This window comes from Channa argus, chromosome 13 (assembly GCF_033026475.1).
Source record: "Channa argus isolate prfri chromosome 13, Channa argus male v1.0, whole genome shotgun sequence".
Lineage (NCBI taxonomy): Eukaryota > Metazoa > Chordata > Actinopteri > Anabantiformes > Channidae > Channa > Channa argus.
The window spans coordinates 13,287,728-13,308,693 of record NC_090209.1 but is presented as its reverse complement, the minus strand read 5'-3'; the positions used below and the strand labels follow the sequence as shown (position 1 = coordinate 13,308,693).

The 20,966-nt window shown below is 36.7% G+C and overlaps 1 protein-coding gene and 1 long non-coding RNA gene across 3 annotated transcripts; one reads left to right on the top strand and one right to left on the bottom strand.

The window, feature by feature from the left end:
• Nucleotides 1-488: 488 nt before the first annotated feature.
• On the bottom strand, nt 489-16,510 carry LOC137139326 (uncharacterized). 2 transcript variants are annotated; one of them, XR_010916296.1, is made up of 4 exons: nt 3,725-16,510; nt 3,417-3,568; nt 3,131-3,198; nt 489-3,002 (listed from the first exon to the last, which is right to left on the bottom strand). It is a non-coding gene; the product is annotated as an uncharacterized lncRNA (long non-coding RNA). The 2 variants fall into 2 exon arrangements; XR_010916295.1 differs by having other exon boundaries at nt 489-3,198.
• Nucleotides 16,511-16,892: 382 nt separating this feature from the next.
• Nucleotides 16,893-20,032, top strand: hoxc13a (homeobox C13a). The gene is made up of 2 exons (XM_067526387.1): nt 16,893-17,704; nt 19,627-20,032. The coding sequence occupies exons 1-2, from the start codon at nt 17,041-17,043 to the stop codon at nt 19,881-19,883; spliced, it is 921 nt and encodes a 306-aa protein (XP_067382488.1). The 5' UTR covers nt 16,893-17,040; the 3' UTR covers nt 19,884-20,032.
• Nucleotides 20,033-20,966: the final 934 nt, after the last annotated feature.

Here is a 20,966-nt window from a genome sequence, read left to right as displayed (position 1 = left end):
TCAGTAACACAAACTGCTGCACTTCACAAAACTTAGTCCATTGTGGCAATGTAGAAATTATTTCAATAAAGCATTTTTGATCTCTCTCTCTCTCTCTCTCTCTCTCTCTCTCTCTCTCTCTCTCTCTCTCTCTCTCTCTCTCTCTCTTCCTCTTCTCTCTGCCCCCCCCCTTCCAATGGTGCAGCAGAAAGTGTGTTCAACACTGCTGCAGAGGTAACATTAACACAAGCATAGCAATGTGCTTTTCCTTTTTCTTTCTTTCCTTTTTTCATGGATTAAGCCGTAATGGACAGTCGCTAGTTGTTTTAAATCATGTTAAAATCATGTATCACTTTAAATTTAAAAATATTTAATATTTTTATATTCTAATTTAGGTAAGACTGGCCCAGGAAGTAGTGCAAGAATCCACCAATCCCAGGGATGTCACATGCTGTCCATGACCAAGACACCGAACTCTGAGTTAGTTGTTCCTGGTGAGTGCAGCTGCCATAGATAGGTGTGTGTGAGTGTGTGTGTATGCATGTGAGTGAAAATATGTGAATCAGAAGCATTGTACAACACTTTGGGTATCAAAAGGTAGAAAAGAATTGTAAAAATGCTGACCATTTACTATTTAAATTGGGATGGTACACTGAAAAAATGTTTTGTCGAATTTACTTAATTGAATATGTCAAGTGGTTGCAAACAATACATTTATCTATTTTCAGATATTTTAAGTTGTCATATAAGTCTGTCATGTTTAAGTACTTTCAAATAAATTATAGTAGGAAAAATAAACAAAAAAGAAAGTAGCCGTACAATTTTCACAAAAACAGTAAGTACTTATCGAATGGGTAAGCTTACTTCCACTTTACAGTGTGCAACGCAGTGAATTGCAGTAGTGTTTTTGATTTCTCTGTCAACAAATAAAATTACTGTATTTGTAAAGTTATGAGCATAAACATTCATAAAGCAGGACATTTAGGTCCAGGTTGCTGTATTTTAAAATGTCAGAGTATTTTCATTGGACATGCTTGATAAATGTGATTATGCCCAATTGAATGACTCTGTGTAGATCATCTCCACTTTTATTGAAGATGTCTCTCTCACCTGTACACACATTGCATCTCAGAGAAGCATATTAAAGTTATGTTGTGTGGTACCTTACACATGAATTGAATTACTGTTGTACGAAATGGCTTGTATGTGAAGCTACTAGCTTTACCTTGCAGGATATGTTGGATAGCTTTACATTAGAGCCAACAAAACAGATTGAAAACAAAAATGGGTTAAAATTCCGCCATAGAAGCCATTTATAAACAGCTAACGTTTTTCATCATTTCTTACCTGCAGGCAGGTGGGAAACAATCGTGGTCCAGCACAGGAGTGTAGGTGGAAGCTTCCACACTTACATCAGAGGAAGAGGAGACTGTTTCTGCAGCTAAATATTTACTTGACCTTGTGAAGACATTGTCCCTTTTCTGTGGTGCAACTAAAAGCACAACTCTTTCATAGTGAAGTGTCAACTACAAACATACATGCTACCTCTTAGAGCCTTAAAACTTCCTCCTTTGTCTCATCTAATCGCCTGCACCTATTTTCTTTAAGTTGTGGATCTTTTGGAAATTGGTGAAATGACAAGTATGGCTGTTTTTGCACCAAACAAGAACATTCGGGTACACAACAAAAGCTTCAGTTTGTAGATCATGCCTTTTTACCAATGGAATTACTACGCTGGAAGTTAAGCAGCCCGATTTCGGGCAGCTTTCGGTTGAGAAATGCAGAAGTGTGAAAAAGGTTTGCTCATGATTAAAACATATGTACCAAAGTCGAATTCAGTGCATAGATGACTTCTAGCAAAAGCGCTCAAGCTGCAGATCCAATGTTTTCCAGTCCTCCAATGAAAATGCCACTGTCATTATCAAGTTATTCTATTCCTTGTTCCTTTTAAGTACTTTCTTTATGTAATCTATTATCCTTAAATGAATAACATATGCTGCTGTGAAAGGACTGTTTCAAAGAGAATTCTGTTGTACAGAAATGTGCAAAGACAATAAATCAATATCTTATCTTGTAAATTGGAAAATGCATTTAAACTAACTTACCATAGACTACCACATAAGATGCCACTGTCATTATCAAGTTAAGTTCGTCCATTGCCTCCACCATCCTTGTTAAGGGCATATATGCCCATGTTGGCCTTTATACTTGGTTAATAATTCATCCACAATGAAGACCAGGGTTGGCCGGGGCATGAACCCGCAACCTTCTAGCTGTGAGGCAGCAGCTCTAATCACTCCACCGTATCAAAAAGTCTCACGTGACAATGTCAGGTCACCGTCTGTTAAAAGCTTTGTAATTGAAGACTAAATTAAAATGAAAAAAATCTTTAATGGTATTTGCTTTGCCGTGAACAAGTTTTTTGTGTTGAATATGCATTTCTGTGACATAAGGTGTTTCTGACAATCTCTTTTGGAAAGGCATGCATCATATTACAGGCAGGGACAAAATATGGATCATAAAGCTGGTATCATCGAGGTCCAGCAGCTAATGTGTTCATTTAGACTATCATTAATTCTGCCATATTAACCTCTTGGATTTACAAGATTCTGCCTGACTACTACATCAGTAAAGGTAAAAAAATTCAGAGAAACGGTATAAAACAATATCCATGTAGACACTAATGGTGAAGTAAGACAACAATTGTTGCCCTTCCATCATACTGCTTTTACATGCACAGTTGCAGCCAGTTTATCCCAAACACTGTAAAATGTTATAGCAATTTGGCTGATGTGTTTTTAGCAAACAACCTTACCCAGGTTACAGACTGATGGACGACAACAGCAAGTAAAGAAGATTAATTGTTAGTTTTATTGTCTGTGTATACAATTAATTGAGAATATTACTGAAATTATTCTTTAAAACACTGTGTTCTTGACACTCCATCCTTTCTGATCCATTATTTCCTTCCTTTATTCTATGCCTTCTTCCTTTTAAGTTCTTTCTTTAGGTAATCTATTATCCTTAAATGAATTACATATGCTGCTGTGAAAGGATTCCTTCAAAGAGAATTCTCTTGTACAGAAATGTGCATTGACAATAAAGAATAATCTTATTTTGTAAATTGGAAAATGCATTTAAACTAACTTACCATAGACTACCACATATGATGCCGATCTTCTTCACCAAGCCTTGAGATTGTTGACGGTTGATGGTAGGCTGTGTAAAAGCATTTCAATCATTAAGAAAGTCTTAAATACATACGTTTTTGTCCATTTCTGCATCTAAAAACAAACCTTATATCTCTGGGGTAAGAAGGAGCATTTTTATATTTTGTAGGCTAAGTTAGAAAATAATTTCAGATTAATAAATTTAAATATTTTTTAGTTTCTGTTTTACAAATGCTAATACAAAATGGAATACACATATTTACACACCTCTTGCAAGACCATACAGATGTTTAGTTGGCTTCAGTCCAGAGTAACCTCCTCTCTTTTGTAAGAGATGTTAACTGGGGTAAATTATTAAACTGCTCCATGAAGGTAGTCTCAAGTAGGATTGTTGTCATGAGCTGGACTTCAGCATTTATCTGTTATACACAGAAGAAAATTACAGAGCACAGCGTTCAGTCGGTTCAGTGGTTTGCTGAAAGAAGACCATATGATACAGTACTTAACCATTCTAGCAAAACAATGTTATACATAATCTGTTCATCCTGCCACTTTAGAACATTCACAGGACTTACTAGGATGTGACTGAATCCACTGGGCCTGTCCTCCTCTGGCCGTCTCTGCAGAGCCAGTGCTGCTAGACATAAAACTGCTTTTGTTGTAGAATTTGGTATTGGAATCTTACAGTTTTCACTTCCCATTTAATGTAAGAACTTTACAAAGTAACTTGTAATAATAATTTAGCTAATGTTATTATTATAGCCAAGCTAACATATGTACATTTAGTTCAGCTAACATTAGCTAAAATGTATCTATCAAAACCCGTAGCTTAAAGCTCTAACTACTACATTCTCTGTCAAAACACGTTTTGAAGTTTAAATAAGTCCATCTTAAATTAAAACTATGGATACCAAATGCTTACTTACCAAGCTGAGTGGAGCCCACACTTAAGAGCCCATGGACAGGTGAAAAGAAAAAACAAAATGGCGGCATGTTTGTGGGCATGCTCACACGGGGCAGTGGGTGGAAATTCAGTTTTGCATTTTTACATTTTTCTAGTTACTCTTAAGTTAAATTATTTTGTTTAAAAGGTTGTTTGTAGTATTACATAACACATTCCAATCTAAGAAATAAGCCTGATTTAAAATGTGTAACATTTAATGGTGGTCAAAAACATTATTTTTAGTGTACAATCCAAAAGTCTGATAATACAAGTGATATTTCTTAGGTTTGATTTATGCTGTGTTCATTTGGTTGTCGTCGTGATGTTTTTACTTAATTCTCAGCATTCACTTATGGAAAGCAATCTATTAAATGAGTATTAAGTGTTTGAAATTGTTTGTTGTTTTATCTTCTGCTGCTGTAGCTTAAGGCCCTGGATGGTAATAGGCAGTTCAGATGCCATGTGTTTGCACAGCCCCCAGACCTTCTACATATAGCTATAGCTGAGTGAAAGTTTGCATCTCCTTACACTGAAATGCCAAAAAGAATAAAAATAAAATAAAACAAATAAAAAAAATTATAAACAACAAAAACAAAGAAAGATAGTAATGAAAATTGAAAGTGCCAAAGTTTGCATCTCACTTTGTAAAATCTTCAACACTCTTGGTAACCTTTTTAATATGTAAAATCAGATATCTATAACAAAAGAAAATGTATTGTCAGCAATTTATTATAATATATAAATAAACAGCAAGGGAACTGACAAAGTCCTTAGAGGCAGCTGGAACAAAAGTCCACATCTCCACAGTCAAACATAGTCTGCATAAATGTGGACTGTTGGGGAGGAAAGCATGCAGAAAGCCACTGCTTACTTCTAGACATAGGGCAGCACACTTTTAGTATGCTAAGGAGCATGTGAACAAAGTGATTTTTGGAATAACATCATGTTAGCTGTTGAGCCCAAATTTGAGTCATTTGATCATAACTTGCAAAGATTTATGTGGCATGAAAAAAACTCTAGAAGAGTTAACCCTGTTCCCATAGTCAAACAAGGAAGCTCACTGATATTTTAGGGATGTATATATGCATAAGGCCGCTCAGCATAAAGTGAAAGGAAGAATGAATGTAACCTAATATTATAAGATTTCAAAGCCTCCTACAATCAGTCAAAAAGCTACAACTGAAGAGGCAGTGGATCATTTAACAAGACATTGACTCAGAGCACAAACCAAAGTCAACTCGGGAATGGTTTAACAAGAATCAGGTGAATTCTTTTAAACTCTAGATTTATCAAGAAGGTTGGACATGGCAGACAACCAAGAAATCTGGTGGGCTTGGAACAATTATGCCATAGATGTATTTCTCATCATTATTGTTAAATAATTAGAGGAGGTTATAAAGGCAAAGAGAAGATATACAAATCATTAGAAAACATTTAATAAAGGGCGATATTATTTTTTGTAACTTTTTTTTCTACAGTCCTTGACTAGTTTTGTTTTTTACAATGATAAACTTGTATATTAGCTGAATGTGCATTAAATAACATTCTTTGTTTAACTTTTTTTTTTTAGCCATTTCAGCATAAGGGGTTTCAAACATTGCAAACAGCATGTAATTGCATCTCAGCTGTTTCTTTCATGGCCGTTATCAAGCTCCCATTTGCATATTAAGAGAGCTTTTTTTATTCTATCTAGTGCTAGTAATTTCCGTTACACGTAGATGTTGTGTAGTACTGTCTATTTGTTCTTACGTAATGTACATTCTTAATGTAAAGTCTGGAAGATATAGGCTTTAAAGCTTGGAAAAGAACCAAAAGCATTGAAGTAAATATTAATACCAACATTTTGGAGGGGGAACAAACCAGTCAGCATCTATTTGCCTTCTAACCATAAAATAGATGCAAAACTGCTGTAGCCAGTTGGGGTTTGTTGTCTCTGCTGGTCTTGGAGGACCCCAGCCTTAGATGTAAATTGACTAGAACTTTCACTAACCAGAATCGTTTTCTCCATATGTTAATCATCTTTAAGATTTAGTGTAAGTATTAAAACATCAAACATTCCCCTAGAACATGGTAAAATTATCAGAATGAAACGCAGGAGCTGCAAAAACCATGTGCAATTGCAGCTTGATGAGATACATTTAGAAATCAGGACTGATGCTGCTTCATCTTTGCTGTTCATTAAAACATTGGTAGGTAAAATGTTATTTTAACAAATATAGCTATACAGAGACCTTTATGTAACAACCTTTGTCTAACAACTCACTGAATGATTTGAAATTGAGTTTTGTTACAGTTGCAGACAGTGTCACAATTGAAGTGGCTGTTTATATTGTAGGTGGTTCTAATGTTTTGGCCACCCTACTCAACCTATTTAAAACCAAGGTCAAAGCATTAGGTTTTGACCTTGCTATTAAATTACAATGTAGGAATTAAAGTAAAATTCTGGCATCCAACAGTTTCTTCTGCATAGGCTACAATTATAAATTGATCTTAAATAAACAATTGACACACCTTAGTTTTCAGCTACATAAACAATAAAAGACAATTACCAGATTCCTAACATACAGTACCCTGTATACTGTTGGCTTGGTAATTGCTGCTTTAAGCTAAGCTCTAAGCGAGCACAAAAGGGTCAGATCTGGTAGTCTAAACACACATACACACACACACAAAGCAGTTAGGTGTGGAGGTTCACACTTTGGATCACAGCATCATATTTGCAATCAATCCTTGTGTATAATGTATTTATGCATTTGTTCTTCATAGTTTTCCCGAACGTTTGCCTATTTAAAATATAGTTTTGACATTGTTGTGGTAAAGACTGGCATTGAAAGCAACTGTATTGTACTGCAGAGGTCTCTGATAGATGTACCACAGTAATGCTCATATAGCCCTCAGCAGGTCACATTAGGCTCCATCTTTAAACTGACTGCCTAATCAGTTTCTTAAGAGACAGTACCACCAGTCACTTTAATCTGCTGTTTTAGGAAAATAATTAAATTGCACGTATATGGAATGGTTCTATGTCTAAACTTTGAATTGCTTTTGGTATATTGTACATTTGTACCAGCTCTCGGGAAGAGATTTCCCCTGAAGACCTTAAGAACCTCATTTATAAACATTGCTACTGGGGTAGATTTCCAAGATTCCATAACAGTCAAAACAATCATAGGAGAAGCATTTAGGAAAATGTCAACACTTTTATTGTGATAAATTGGATGAGTAGAACATCTATCTCCTTGCTAATGGTTCACTGTTTATTTACAATTTGTAATTGTAGTTATGTTCAAGCATCACTACATTTCTAAATCGTTATTGCTGTGTAAGATTTCTCTTTGCTGCAGAAATATAAGATGAAGCTAGAGTTTGATATTACTAACCCGGCAGGTTGTGCTTCTGCATCACAATAAGCTCAAGTAAAAAAGACTCATTCATATAAAATTGAAAAAAGAAAAAACGGTTTCAAACGCTGTCTTTGGTTTCTCACTGTGAACATTGTATGATTCCTTAATGAAAAATATCTTTCCTGGATTGTGATATCCTATTATGTGTTGTTGAGTAAAGTTGAGATTGAATTATTAGTATTTCATGCTTTTAATATTTTTTATTTGAATTATGTCACGAGAAAAAATAGTTTATGAAGTATTGTATTATGCTTTTTCTTCACACACCCTGTCACTTATTCACAGATTATGTCCCAATATTAGATACAATAAAAACAGTTTTTTATTTTGTGAATCAGTCAGCTGGTTAAAATTAATCTGATGCGCATTATTTTCATCGTTAATTTTGAAATTGAAAATAATAAAAATAAAAGCTCGCAGTCGCTAATGCACTTTTAATGAAACTGTTGCACAAAGGATTTTGGAGTTTTGTTTGTTTTTCTATAAAATCCCACGCAGGAAGGAAAAGTAATAGAATTTGGTTTTTCATCGCCCTATTACTTCTCTGAATATGTTAATAATCTGTGTTCGGTTCTTCTGTTTTTTAACTAAGAATTCCTTGAAAAACAATGCTCAAGTCAAGTTTTGCTTTAAATCGGCACATTAAATAACAAAGTAAGCTACAAACAACCAGGATAGAGATTCAAAGACGGCTATTTTAGATTCTTCATTTTTTATTTGTTCTTTCATTCACTTTTTTTTAAATTTGTAAATTAATATAAATATGAATAAATAATAAATATGAATTATTTGTTGCTTATTGTTTAGAAGCACTTTCGCGATCTTTTTTGCTGTATGCACATTATCAATCAAAAATTACAGGTTTGGCTTGACATTTAAAAATATCAAAGCTGATTTGGCATTACAACTGATATTTTGTTGCTTCATTTTGAAGGCGTTGGTCTAATTTTCGACGACAACTGCTTTAATATGCTGTCGTTTACAGATGAGCTTAAAGCGAGTCAACGACAGGGTCTCATCGAAATTGGTTCAGTGACTGCTTGAATGTTTTCAAGCAACTGTAATCCGCTGTGAAACGATTGATAAGGTAATTCACATCTTTTTGATTCTTATCTTGCCTCAAATTTTCAATGAAAGGCCAGTCTTTCGGTAGGAGTCCCCACATGCAGGCAGCTACTGTTTTAGTTTACGAGAGAGGTGAAGAGTGTCCTTTCCTAAGCACACCCAAGCCTGTCTGAGCACAATGACTTTGAACTTGAACTTCGTCTTCATATTGGTACAATATATGGCTAAAAGTGAACCTGCACTATATCGTGACTCTTTAATGAATTTACTTAGTTTGATAAGCTAACTATATCCTTTATTTGAAGTCAGGATTATGAAGCAGGATGAACAGTAGTTCACTTTTGTGCTGTTGTCCATAACGTCACCATAATTATGCTCTGATTAACGCTCACTTTTCCTTTCACTTTTAATTTTCATTTTCTGGTTAAAAATCTAAAGTGACCAGAGGGAAGTTGACATTTGGGATATCAACAAAAATATGGATGAATTGAGGTTCTCTCGAAACTTTATATACCATACAACCGAAAAATGCTTAAGGATGTTTAAAATTGTTAAATAGTCAAATGCAAAAAAACGCTCAAGAGTGATGTTAGTCAAAGAAAGTCAGCTATATGTATTGTGAGTCAGTGGTCATTTAAGTCTATATTCAAGAAATAATTAGTCTATAGGCTACAATCCTACCATTTTTAATGTTCAGTTATTTTATCTGCTTTGTGACGTTTACAAACTAAAGTCCCACGGTCGCGTTGAAGTTAACCTAATCCTAATTGATTTCGCATCCCGCTCCAACATCAGAAGATGCTTTGTATTTAAAGGTGCTTGTAACATACCTTCGTATAAACAAGTGCACGTACACGTTAGTCTGACGAAAATCAGAAGTTCTCAAATTGCAGCAGTTGTCAAAGTGTACACGTATGGATGCAAAATATTGGTCTCCGTAGTCAATAGTTGCATAAGAGGTAAAGAAAGATCACAACACACACACACAAAACAAACCAAAGACATTCAGATATGTAATTTTAGAAATGCTATTACTATATTGACAGTCGCAAATCGAAATTAGGATTTCACGTTTTCCTCGACTAAGGCAGTAGCGAAATCACATGCTTCTGCTGGAATAGATGGATTCACCTCATACAAAATATGTGAATACAATTTTAAGCAATGAAAATACTTGGAACAACTTAGTTTCAGTACTAATGTGCAGCAGATTTTTCTCACATAGGGTCTTCTTAAACTATTTGGTCATCCTACTTTTCAGACTTGGGTTTCTGTGCACGATTTTACTTTAAGATTAACCAGCAAGTGCATTTTCCACCGCGCAGTTGTTCCAAACCAACAACTAAAACATTAGTCTCTTCACACAGTCACTGTTGACTCACTGCATACTGAAAAGGAAGTTGTCCATAAGGTCGATTCCTTTGGATTCTGCTTTATTTGTTGTCTTGAAGCACAGTGGGCATCACTGCATAGACTATAGAAATGAACAATTATCGTGTACCAAATCATTGACTTCCTGTTCACATTCTGTAAATTAATCTGCAAGTTGAAGCCTACTGTTAAGATAAAGAATATAATAGTGCCTTTAGTAGTTTACGCCTCTGTAAACATATGGAGCAAATGTCGCCTACATGCTCTCCGGTTAATATGCAACCATGCAGTACTTTTAAGAAGTCTCAAAATGGTGTATTAGGCCCACAACACAGATTTTACATACTAGTATCAGAAAAGGAGTATAGGTAAGTTGCAGACTATCTGCGTGTTTTTGCACGTTCAGCAAACAGATATTTGCCCCTTTTACTAACTGGACTGTTGTTTACGTCCAGCAACATTACTCAAAACAACTGGCAAAACACTGTCTTGGTGCACGGTGTAGCGGTGTCTTCCAAGCATTTATAGCGTGACAGTATTTTGACACATTTTTTTGCACATGAACTGATGCATTGTGCATCAGGCAGTAATGCACATTAGCAGGCTGTAAGTGGCGTGGAAATATTGGCCTATAATGCAGGGGTCAAGATTTGAGAAGATACTCTTGAAGTAGATTATTTTGATACAGATCGCCCCTCACTTTGCTGCTTATGCGATTAGAAAATTATTACATTGTACACATTTTAAAGCTTTGGTCAGTTTATTTCTGAAAAATTCCATTACAGTAGATGGGTGTAAAATCTTTAGGAGATATTTCTTTTGATGCTAAAAGAGGAAAAAACGTCATAGTTTCACACAGATCTAAACGCACAAACAATTGAAAATGCTTCTGCGCATGCAGTTAAGTCTTTTACCTTGTCTGAAACATGCCCAGAAAGTGTAAAGCACTTTTTTGGAAAACGAAGTCGGATGATTAATGATGAACGTGTGTGTCTTTTGTTTTGCTGTCTGGACGGATGGAGCGACCGCCTCCCTTAACTTGAACTTGGACTTCCGACGGGACGCGTCAAACGGGATTTATTTAGTCTCCTTTCTCAGTGTTTTTTTTTTTATCTTTATACTGCAGTAGGAAAAATAAAAAATCCAGCAGAACTACTTTTAGGGTGCCACGAGAAGTATGTTTGAACACATTTTGAAAACGGCAGTTGTTTTTTAAAATTACAACAAAATAGGGCTGCTTTGGGTCTACCAATGTTGACGTCCCTTGCTAATATTGGTATCGTAATCCTAGTAAATGTACATTTTGCATACAGTTTTTGAATTTGAAACATTTTGTTTTTAGTAAACATACCTATTTTGGGACTGCGCATAACAGTTGCTTATTATAGAGTCGCACTGCGCATGTCCATATTAAGATACAAAAATATTCCCCGGAATGAGTAGACTGATACTGTGTAGAAATTGTAATTACAAACACGAAATTACACAGTACCTATATGTTTTTATGTAGACTCTTTTTGAAGTTGTTAGAGACATTTTGCGAATGTTTGAGGCTAAAATGATCGCTCTTGCACTATTTTAGGTGCAGCCCGCGGCTTTTCTTGAAAGTGAGCAACTACTTAACATTGAATAAGTGACCCTCAGATGTGTCTAACTCTCAGATTTGCTGTCAGCACCAAGTAATGAACCCTTGACATTTTAATAACAATAATATAATAGGATATAGTACATTTTAAAAAGCCTTGTAAAGCCGATGTTGCATTTTGTAAATCCACCCTGACATTAGCGGTGATTATCTGTCCTCTGTTGCGACTTCGCCTGGCCTGCTGCATTTTGCGGTCAACCCACATTCATTCTGTTTTAGTATACCTGCTCTGGATGAGGTTAAATGATTCAAATCCGAGGCAAATCAAGCCTAAAGTGTAGTGTAGCCTTTTGACGCATCGTCTTCTCACTGCCTACACGCAATCACTAAATTACAGCATTATCAGTGATAAATGAAAAGACTGACAAACCTCTGTCATAAAGCTAAGGACCTTAAAGCTGCTACTTCCATGTGCTGCATATTAAGAAGCGTTATTTCGCTTATAGAAGAAGGGGTTGGTGAGGGCTCCTTCCCCCACACTTTTGCAGATTTGACTCTTTGAGTCCTCTGTTTACTGTCCTTACACAAATACGTAGGATAGTTACAAATGTGTCAGCAAACGCCTCTTCCTACCAGTGACGCCAGCAGATCCATCTCCCTACAACGTGAAGGCAGCTGATCATCAGATTGTGTTGTAGAAGTCACAGATGTTGCATGCCAAAGTTGCGACTCTGTGCAGCAAGATCTAAAGAGAAATGTGCCAAATAAGAATATGTGATTCTAAGCGCAAAGTGAAATGATAAACAAAATGCGTGTTGACGGTTGTGTGTTATTTTAGACCAAGGTTTGGCCTTTTCTCGACAAAATCACATGTCTCAAAATGGCATGCCCTTTGGCATAGGAGTCCAATGGTGTTGGCTTTTGTGATTACGAACTTTTTAAATTGTAAATCAAAACCAGCCCGAGCGGGACAGCACCAGATTGAGACGTTCATGACAGTATACTTTTCTGCTTATCTGCCTGTAAGACAACAAACACAACCACACACACACACATACATAAACAAAAACATAAACAAATATAAATTACCAAAATAAAGTCAGTTCTTTTATTTTGTAGAGACTTCTGCATTAACACAAGCCTTTATGCACAGCACATGAAACGCGTTTAACGTGGAGCTGGTGACTCACTGTGTCACTTGCAAATGAGCACCAGCCTTGATTTACTGTGAGATTTATGTATACACTGCAGTCTGAATTTGGTCCATTAATTCAGTTCGAACAGTCTAATGTTTATTCCCTCGAGTCTGACAAGTACAAAAATCTTGAAATCCTCATTTTAAAATGCACCAGTACCATTGGCCGTTATCAAAACAAACGCAGTAAATCAATTTGGTTGTTTTAGTTGAGTCTTTGGTGACATGTTGGTAACCAGTTGGTTAGCATTGAATATATAATGGTTATATGTTAAAGCTAAACCCGAAGCTGCCTGGAAACCCATAAACATAAACGCAACCTGATTTCAGCAGACATGGCGCAGAGTCTACCTGCAAGCTGTCAACACTTTCTTGGATCGCGACAACCACTCTCCAAAGACTTTATGCACGGATTTGCATCATTCTCAAGAACGGTGAGACAATATTTTAGAAATAATGATAATTACTGGTTTTCTGTCCCCGTTTTACATAGATGCACGTTGACAATGTACAAGACGATTTTGATCACAAAGTTATTTTAATGTGGAGCTGCTCTGCAAAAACGAGGCCCATAGCTTTTCTCTGAATCAACCGACCACTGGCATAATTTCCTTGTTTGCACTGGCCATTTTGATAGCCATGTTATTATTTTAATAAGAGAACCGTCAGAACAGTTAAAAGAGTGGCGATATGAAGTAGCATACTACAGCATTGTACTGCAAAATTGAAATGGTAAATGCTACCTGCGCTGTAAGGATATAAGATAGGGATGTTCTTCATGCATAATGCATTGACTCAATTATATGTTCTTAGTTCTTGAAAGCAGAAGCCGCAGGTAGGCAGCATTTCTATGGGGATTGATTCGCTCCCCTCCCACCAAAACGTCCGCATCAGACGGACTAGTCTGACAGGGCCTGTCTGGGAGGACATGAGGTCTGGTTGTCAAGTTATTTACAGCAATGCGTCATGGCTTGTTGTCAAGATATTGATAGTTTTTTCTAGTGAAAGTTTCTGTAACGTGAATCTGCAATGGAGAAGAAATTTGCCTCATCCTGTAAAATTGTACTTTAAATAAAATTTGGCAAGAGTTTATAAAACGAAGTGTTTTAAAGAGAGAGGTCCAGAATGAACTGTAGAATATGCAGCGAAGTTTAAAACACAGCAAAGGCACTAAACTCGAAGCAGCATCAGCTCTTATCTTATATCTATGGCAAAATGTATAGTTTGTGATAAACTGTGTTATGTCACTGCTTAATTACAGGTCTAGCATTTTGCAGTCGGCTTACTGGAACTTAAATTAGTTTTGAAATTTCGTAAAATGAAAGGTCTGTGGCTGACCTAGTTTTTTCGCCACATTAATACTTAATTCTGGTCTATGTGTAGGAGTAAACATATAGCATATGCTTACCAAATAAGCTAATTAATTGAATTTTACTTTGCTTTTAAATATTTACAGATTTACATACACAGGCAACAGCCTATCCAAAGTAACAATCTCCCGCGAATAGATAAATCTTTGGATTATGGGAAATAATAATGGGTTATTGATTTATTTCTTAAAAGTGACAAAAAATAGTAAAACAGCTATGCAATGTGAAAAGGGAACATGCTTGACCTTCAAACAATTATTTATGCTTTAATGTCCACTTGTTTCTATTTGTCCACTGTTAATGTAATGACAAACACATGTAAAGTAAGTTAACAATAACTATTACAAATCTTTTATCTTTTAAAATATATTGTCATTTAGTTTTGCATCGTGTGTATTAGAGTGAAACTGGCTGGAAATGTGGCAGACGATAAGAAAATAAACTAATAATTTATTTCTGTTGACCATAACCATATAATAAATTTTCTAGTTTTTTTAAAGTTAATACGTTAATATGAATGACCTTTGTCCCTACATATAGGGGCTTCATAATATCATTCTGTGTTTTGTTTTTTATCCTGACATTTGAATATTTAAGAAAATATTTTAAAACGGTTGCCTATTTTATATATCATGATTTATCATCTTCCCATTTTGCATTAACTGTAACGGGCGGTGGCTACTGTAACAAAAAAGCTAACTTAATCATATCATAGGGTTTTTTGTTTGAGCAATACCTTAGCACAAATAGCCTATAACAGACTTACACCATTTCAACACCATTAGTATATTCCGCAGTGCGAAAGCATTACCTCAGCCTTCAGACTTTTGGACATAATGTGGAATTTAGGCTGAATCTGAAGAAAAGGCTCCGGAGTTGTATTAACATACCGTCACTCACACATCGCACAAAATACCGTAACTCCTTAAGTTTGAGCTTTTGTAGAAATATTACTTTGGAATAATTCGCCTCCCAGAGGTGCAAAAGCTGTCAGATCCCTGATTCTTTTAACAACCCCCTGTGTTATTATATAAGGCTCTTTCTCGTTCTTCACACACAACTATTTAAGAGTAAGGGTCTCTAAATAACTGCTAAATTGCATGCATACTCTGTGAAGTTCATTCTTGTCTGTCTAGACTCTGATTACGACCCTGTTTGTCTGCCTTTTTTTTTTACCTTGACCTTGGACTTCCGTGCAGCTGCTGTTTGGATGAGCCTATCGTAGTTGTAATTTCCTTGAGACAAAAGAACTTCTCTGTCCGAGGAAGGACATCAGTCTAGCTTCCGTAGTACACACAGAGGTGGTCTGATTATACTCAAAGCAACTCAGCAGTGCAAAAATGTTGATAAACTAGGCACCCTTCGTAGGGCAGCTTATAGCCTGCTTTATGAGTGACTCATGGGATAGGCATCACAAAAAGCCGATTTTATGGATGCTTTGTGAACCTATCCCATCGGTAATATTTCAAACATAAAAATAGACTCAAGTTTTAAATATTAAGGTAGAAGCGTTTTAAAGAAAATACTGCAGCTGATAGAAAAGGATATGCGCATCTCTTGTCATTATAGGGTTTATTTACGGGATAATCAAAAAGTACATTTTAGATTTTGAAGAGAGGTCCAGTCATTCAAAAGTGGTAGACAGCCTATATTATAGTGGAGCAAAAGTTTCTGAAGTAAATAGGTCAGCCATTCAATCATAATGTCTAATTAGCCTAAACACAGTCCAAGTGAAAGGGGACCTTGTTATTATTTCTGCCTAGAAGCCACTTGTATGTGAAACAGAAACGTCACATGGATTCGTTGGTTTTCATTATCACGTTATTGCTAAAGCAGTCTGCGGGAATTAGCCAGCATATAAGGATACAACAGGACACATCTTTACTTTAACCTATGGCGGACGAATTTGAATTCCATATAGGGTGCCATTTATTGTAGATCTTTATTGTATATATCTCTTTAAGTCACTACGCCCTGAAATATATATATATAAAATATATATTGCACTGATGTGCCCCTACGTAAAATGGCTTTCAGCTCTTCTTGTGGCTGTTAATACTGTGTCGTTGTTAATACAACGACACTCCTTTATCACAATCAACTTTAGTGATACAACATCATAGTTCTGCATCCCCGCTCTGTATCTCACACACTCTCTCAAACACACACACACACACACACACACACACACACACCGTAGTTCAAACTTTCATTTTACTTGACGTACTAAATAAGACTACCATTTGAAAGACAACATTATTAAGAATCTATATTATGTCCTCCTGAAAAATACTACTCGAGAATTGTTTTAGTCACAAAATCTCATCTTGATATGTTAATTTGTGACTCTGCAAACGTTATGTACGCGTTTAAAGCGAATGTGCCCTGCAGAAAGTAAGTCTTAATATTATACTTTAGATACTAGATTTGACAGCTCTGGTATTACATTGTTATAATGATGGATATTATGCCAAATGAGACAAAGTTTACTCACTACTGAAGGAAATTAAAATATTTGAATATTATATTTTATAAAAAGTATAAATGTAAATTTGATTGTTTCAACATACCAACAATAAATTTTATCGTGTGTCACTATATTCCTTGCCTGTCCTCGGGGTCGGCCGAATTTCATAGTTTGTTTTCGTTTGCAACAGTCTTGAACATGTTCAAACTCCCCTTTAAGGATGCGGGTCTGTGTGACTTAAGCCAATGATATGACGTGGTATTCTGCGGGAAAAAACCGTGACATGCGAGGCAGTGGGTCTTTAAAGGGCTGCTCTGTCCCAACTCACAAGCCCACTCTCGTAGGACTTGTTACCGTATCACGTGCCAAATTCTTAATGAAGTAGACACACGAGGGCCTCGTGTGCGCATGCGCATGGTGTAAAATGTAGTTGGAAATGAGGTGTCCGTCTTGGAGTAGTCGACTTTTAAAAAGCATCGGCAGCCCCTGCTATGACGACTTCGCTGGTTCTGCATCCACGCTGGGCGGACACCTTGATGTACGTTTATGAAAAAAGCCCGAATGAAAACAACCAGAATAAAAGCCAAACAATGGAGGGACTGAGCGGTAATTGCCCTGCGACCCATTGCAGGGACCTGATGTCGCACCCCGCGCTGGGACGACATTCTGGCTCCATAGCGACCCACCAGGGCTCCGTCTACTCGGATATTTCCTCCCCAGACACCGGCCGACAATGTCCCGCTCCTCAAACATCCTCGAGTGCTTCTTTGGGCTACGGTTATCCTTTTGGAAACCCATATTACGGCTGTAGATTATCTCATTCCCACAACGTGAACTTGCAGCAGAAACCTTGCTCGTACCATCCCGCGGAGAAATACGCAGAGCCTAGCTCAGCTCTACCCACAGAAGAACTGTCTACCAGGGCAAAAGAGTTTGCATTCTACCCGAGTTTCGCCAGCTCGTATCAGGCTGTTCCTGGATATCTCGACGTGTCGGTGGTGCCCAGTATCAGTGGTCATCCTGAAACCCGACACGATGCCTTGATTCCGATGGAGGGCTACCAGCACTGGGCTCTCTCTAATGGCTGGGATGGGCAGGTGTACTGCTCCAAAGAGCAAACGCAGTCAACTCATCTTTGGAAATCACCTTTCCCAGGTACGAGTTCCTTTTTAAGCTCACCAGCATTCTGGAACTGATATGATAGCACGGCTGCTTGTAGACTTTTAATACCAGTGTGATCACATTTAAGAAATAAATTGAAATGTTGTGAGTTAGTTTTACTCTGTTCAGATGTTATAGTTTAATTTGTAAAATTAAATGTGTTAAAATGCCAACATCAACATAAGAAGTCCTGGGAAACAATATGTGCTAATAAACATAGTACTGTCAAGCCCCAAGTCAAGTTAATGAAGTTAAGATTTCCCTTATAGACCCTGTGATTATAGCCTACGTTAATAATTTGGTATAAAACAAATGAAAATGCAAGTGTTCACTGAGCTTTGACCCTTTGACTGTTAGTACTCGCAAATGGGCCATTTGCTTTACAGACAAGTTTTTTTTCTCTTAGTTCAGTGCTAGTCACATAGAATAGTAAGTAACCTCGCATACCTTTGCCCTATGTATCACACTACAGTCACTGAAGTTGCTGTATTTGGATTGTACCAATAAATCTCTGTCAGTCATTTACATATCAGGAATAATTTACCTAACATTTGCATTAAGTATAGACACCAGCAGGTTCCACAAACATTTCACAGCCAATGATCAGTTCACATTATTATTTAAGCTGGCCTCTTGCTTGACTTAATACCATTCAACAGTAATGATGCCCGATAATAAACACAGAGACCCGACCATTATCTGCTTTACAGAGTGTTTACATGTGACTTATAACACTTCTTATAAGGCTGTTTTATCTTTGTGAAATAAGTATTTGAAGTTTAGATACGGATGCTGTCAGACCTCCACTGAACTTCCCAAATGACATTTGCCCCCCTACACTGGCAATACATACGAACAAGCCACGCAAGCACGGGCACGCAGTCAAAAGCGCGCACACATGTTCAAAAACACAAGCACGCTCAGTTGTCTTGTCTAACTTCACAGAGATGCACACACTGTTCTCAGTTATCTTCCATTTAATTATTGCGAAATACCAAATATACAAGGATAAGAATGATATCATGAAGATGATGCTTAACCAAGTATTACATGGACATGAACTATGCAGAAATAATCACAATCCCTAACTGCAAAATTACATGGGGTTAAAAATCTTCATGTCTGATTTGCCACTGTTTCTAGAGGCATTGCAATGCTTGTCCCGTCATGTTACTTATTAGCTGTCTTGCACTCAGCTCCAGTCTTGGTGCAAGGGTCTAATCCCAGAAATTTGCCTACCTGAACAAACCAGGTACCCAGTCCAAAAACTTTTGGGGATTTAAAAAATACATATAAAGAATAACTGTCCTTTACTGATAGATTATTCAAGTGTTAAAGTTGTATTAATATTAGTTAGTTGCGACCCATTTTTCCTGTGTTCTAACCGTATGTTCTTTTGTTTGTTTTTCAAATTGTGAACGACTGTAGATTGTTTTCACAATCTCTCATCTAATTAAGCAGAGACATACCCATCGTATTAACAAGAAACGACACCAGATTACGTTGAGGCATGCAGCCTATAAGGTGCAAAATTATAGTGTAGTAGTAAAGAGGAAAAAGAATGTCATGTCAATATATTACCGATCTCACCTTTAGACGTATTTATACCTTTGCTTCCAAATGTCAGGTGCAATACACCTGAGATCCTGAATATAACTGCCCCCCCCCCCCCCCCCCCCCCCCCACACACACACACACATACACACACGCACAAACATATGTACACACACAATCGTTTCAAATTGTACTTATTTTTCTTTCCGTTGTTAAGTATTTAGTTCTAAGCCTAAAGATTGCCCCGCTTGCATTGGAGAGGATAATACTGTTGTTAAGTAAATTGCTGCAGTTTTAGTGTAAAATAATGCGTTATTTCTAGTGGTCTAATATTGTCCTTTAAATATCTTATTTTCATACAGACGTTGTGCCATTGCAGCCTGAAGTCAGCAGTTACCGTCGTGGCCGGAAGAAGCGTGTTCCTTACACCAAGATTCAGCTTAAGGAGCTGGAGAAAGAGTATGCAGCCAGCAAGTTCATCACCAAAGACAAGAGAAGGCGCATCTCGGCCGCCACCAACCTCTCAGAGCGTCAAGTCACCATCTGGTTCCAAAACCGGCGAGTCAAGGAGAAGAAATTTGTCAGTAAATCCAAGAACAATCACATGCACACGACTTGATAAGATCAGAGACCTCCTTGATACTACGAGGCATACCTTCCAAAACATTATGCCATAGAAACCTCTTACATTGAAATTCGTGGCTAAAGAACATTTTGGCTGAGTTTTTTTTTTTTTTTTTTTTTTTTTAATTTAAGTTCCATCTTCTCCATCTATCACGATCCCTGTTTTCAATTTAAAAATAATGCTCTAAAAACTGTGAAAATATTAAATTCATTTCACAATTGTTTTATGTGAATGTACATATATAAATATATAATATTTAAAGCGAGAACTGTACTTCAAAGACACGTGTTTTTGTTTTCTTTTTTTAAGCCAAATTTCAAAAGGACTGACATTTCTGAGACAATAGGCGGATCCAAACGGAGGACACGCTTTATTTGTTTTCATTTTAGAAAGATACTCGCCATAGGGACGAAATGTGGCATAAGGACACGTTGAACTTAAGACTTTAACAGCTTAAACAAATGCTCACATGGGGCACTTTCGAGAGAACCGTTTTGTTTCAATATTGTTTCTGAATTTTAAAAGCTATGTTTCTCTCCGTAGGATCTGTTCCCTTTAGCCTGGAATAAAACAAAGGCTGATGTTGTTAATCTGTATAGTGCAATGCCATTATTTAATTCATATTATCTAGTATGGCGGAACTGTAAGCTGGAATATCCCAAGACCTGTATGCTTTACTTTTTCAGTGAAGGACTCTGTCATGCAACTGGAATGATTGTAGCCAATTAAAAGTCAGCAAGTATTACCCATAAATGCACAATCCTTTTATTTTGTTATGTCTTTGTTAGTGTACTGATCACACGCCTTGTACGAAGCCTGTAATTTCTATTTTCATGCAGTATGTGAAGTGTATTGTGGTGTTGAATTACGTACTGGTAACGTGTTTCATAAATAAATAATTATAAAAATGCTCAAATATTCAAGTCAACCAAGCATCCTACTTCAAGCATTTCCTTTCGTTTCAAGTTACCTTGCTGTTATTAAGCAGCAAAAGCTCTGACCGCTGTCAACTTTCTTTTTCAACTTAAGCCTGTAACCTGAGCATCGGATGGATACGTTTCTATGTTGCAAATTGCT

Excerpts from the sequence above, each read along its gene's own strand:
- hoxc13a (XM_067526387.1), top strand. The coding sequence starts at position 17,041 with ATGACGACTTCGCTGGTTCTGCATCCACGCTGGGCGGACACCTTGATG. Across the intron at positions 17,705-19,626 it reads TTGGAAATCACCTTTCCCAG|ACGTTGTGCCATTGCAGCCT; the intron begins GTACGAGTTCCT and ends ATTTTCATACAG.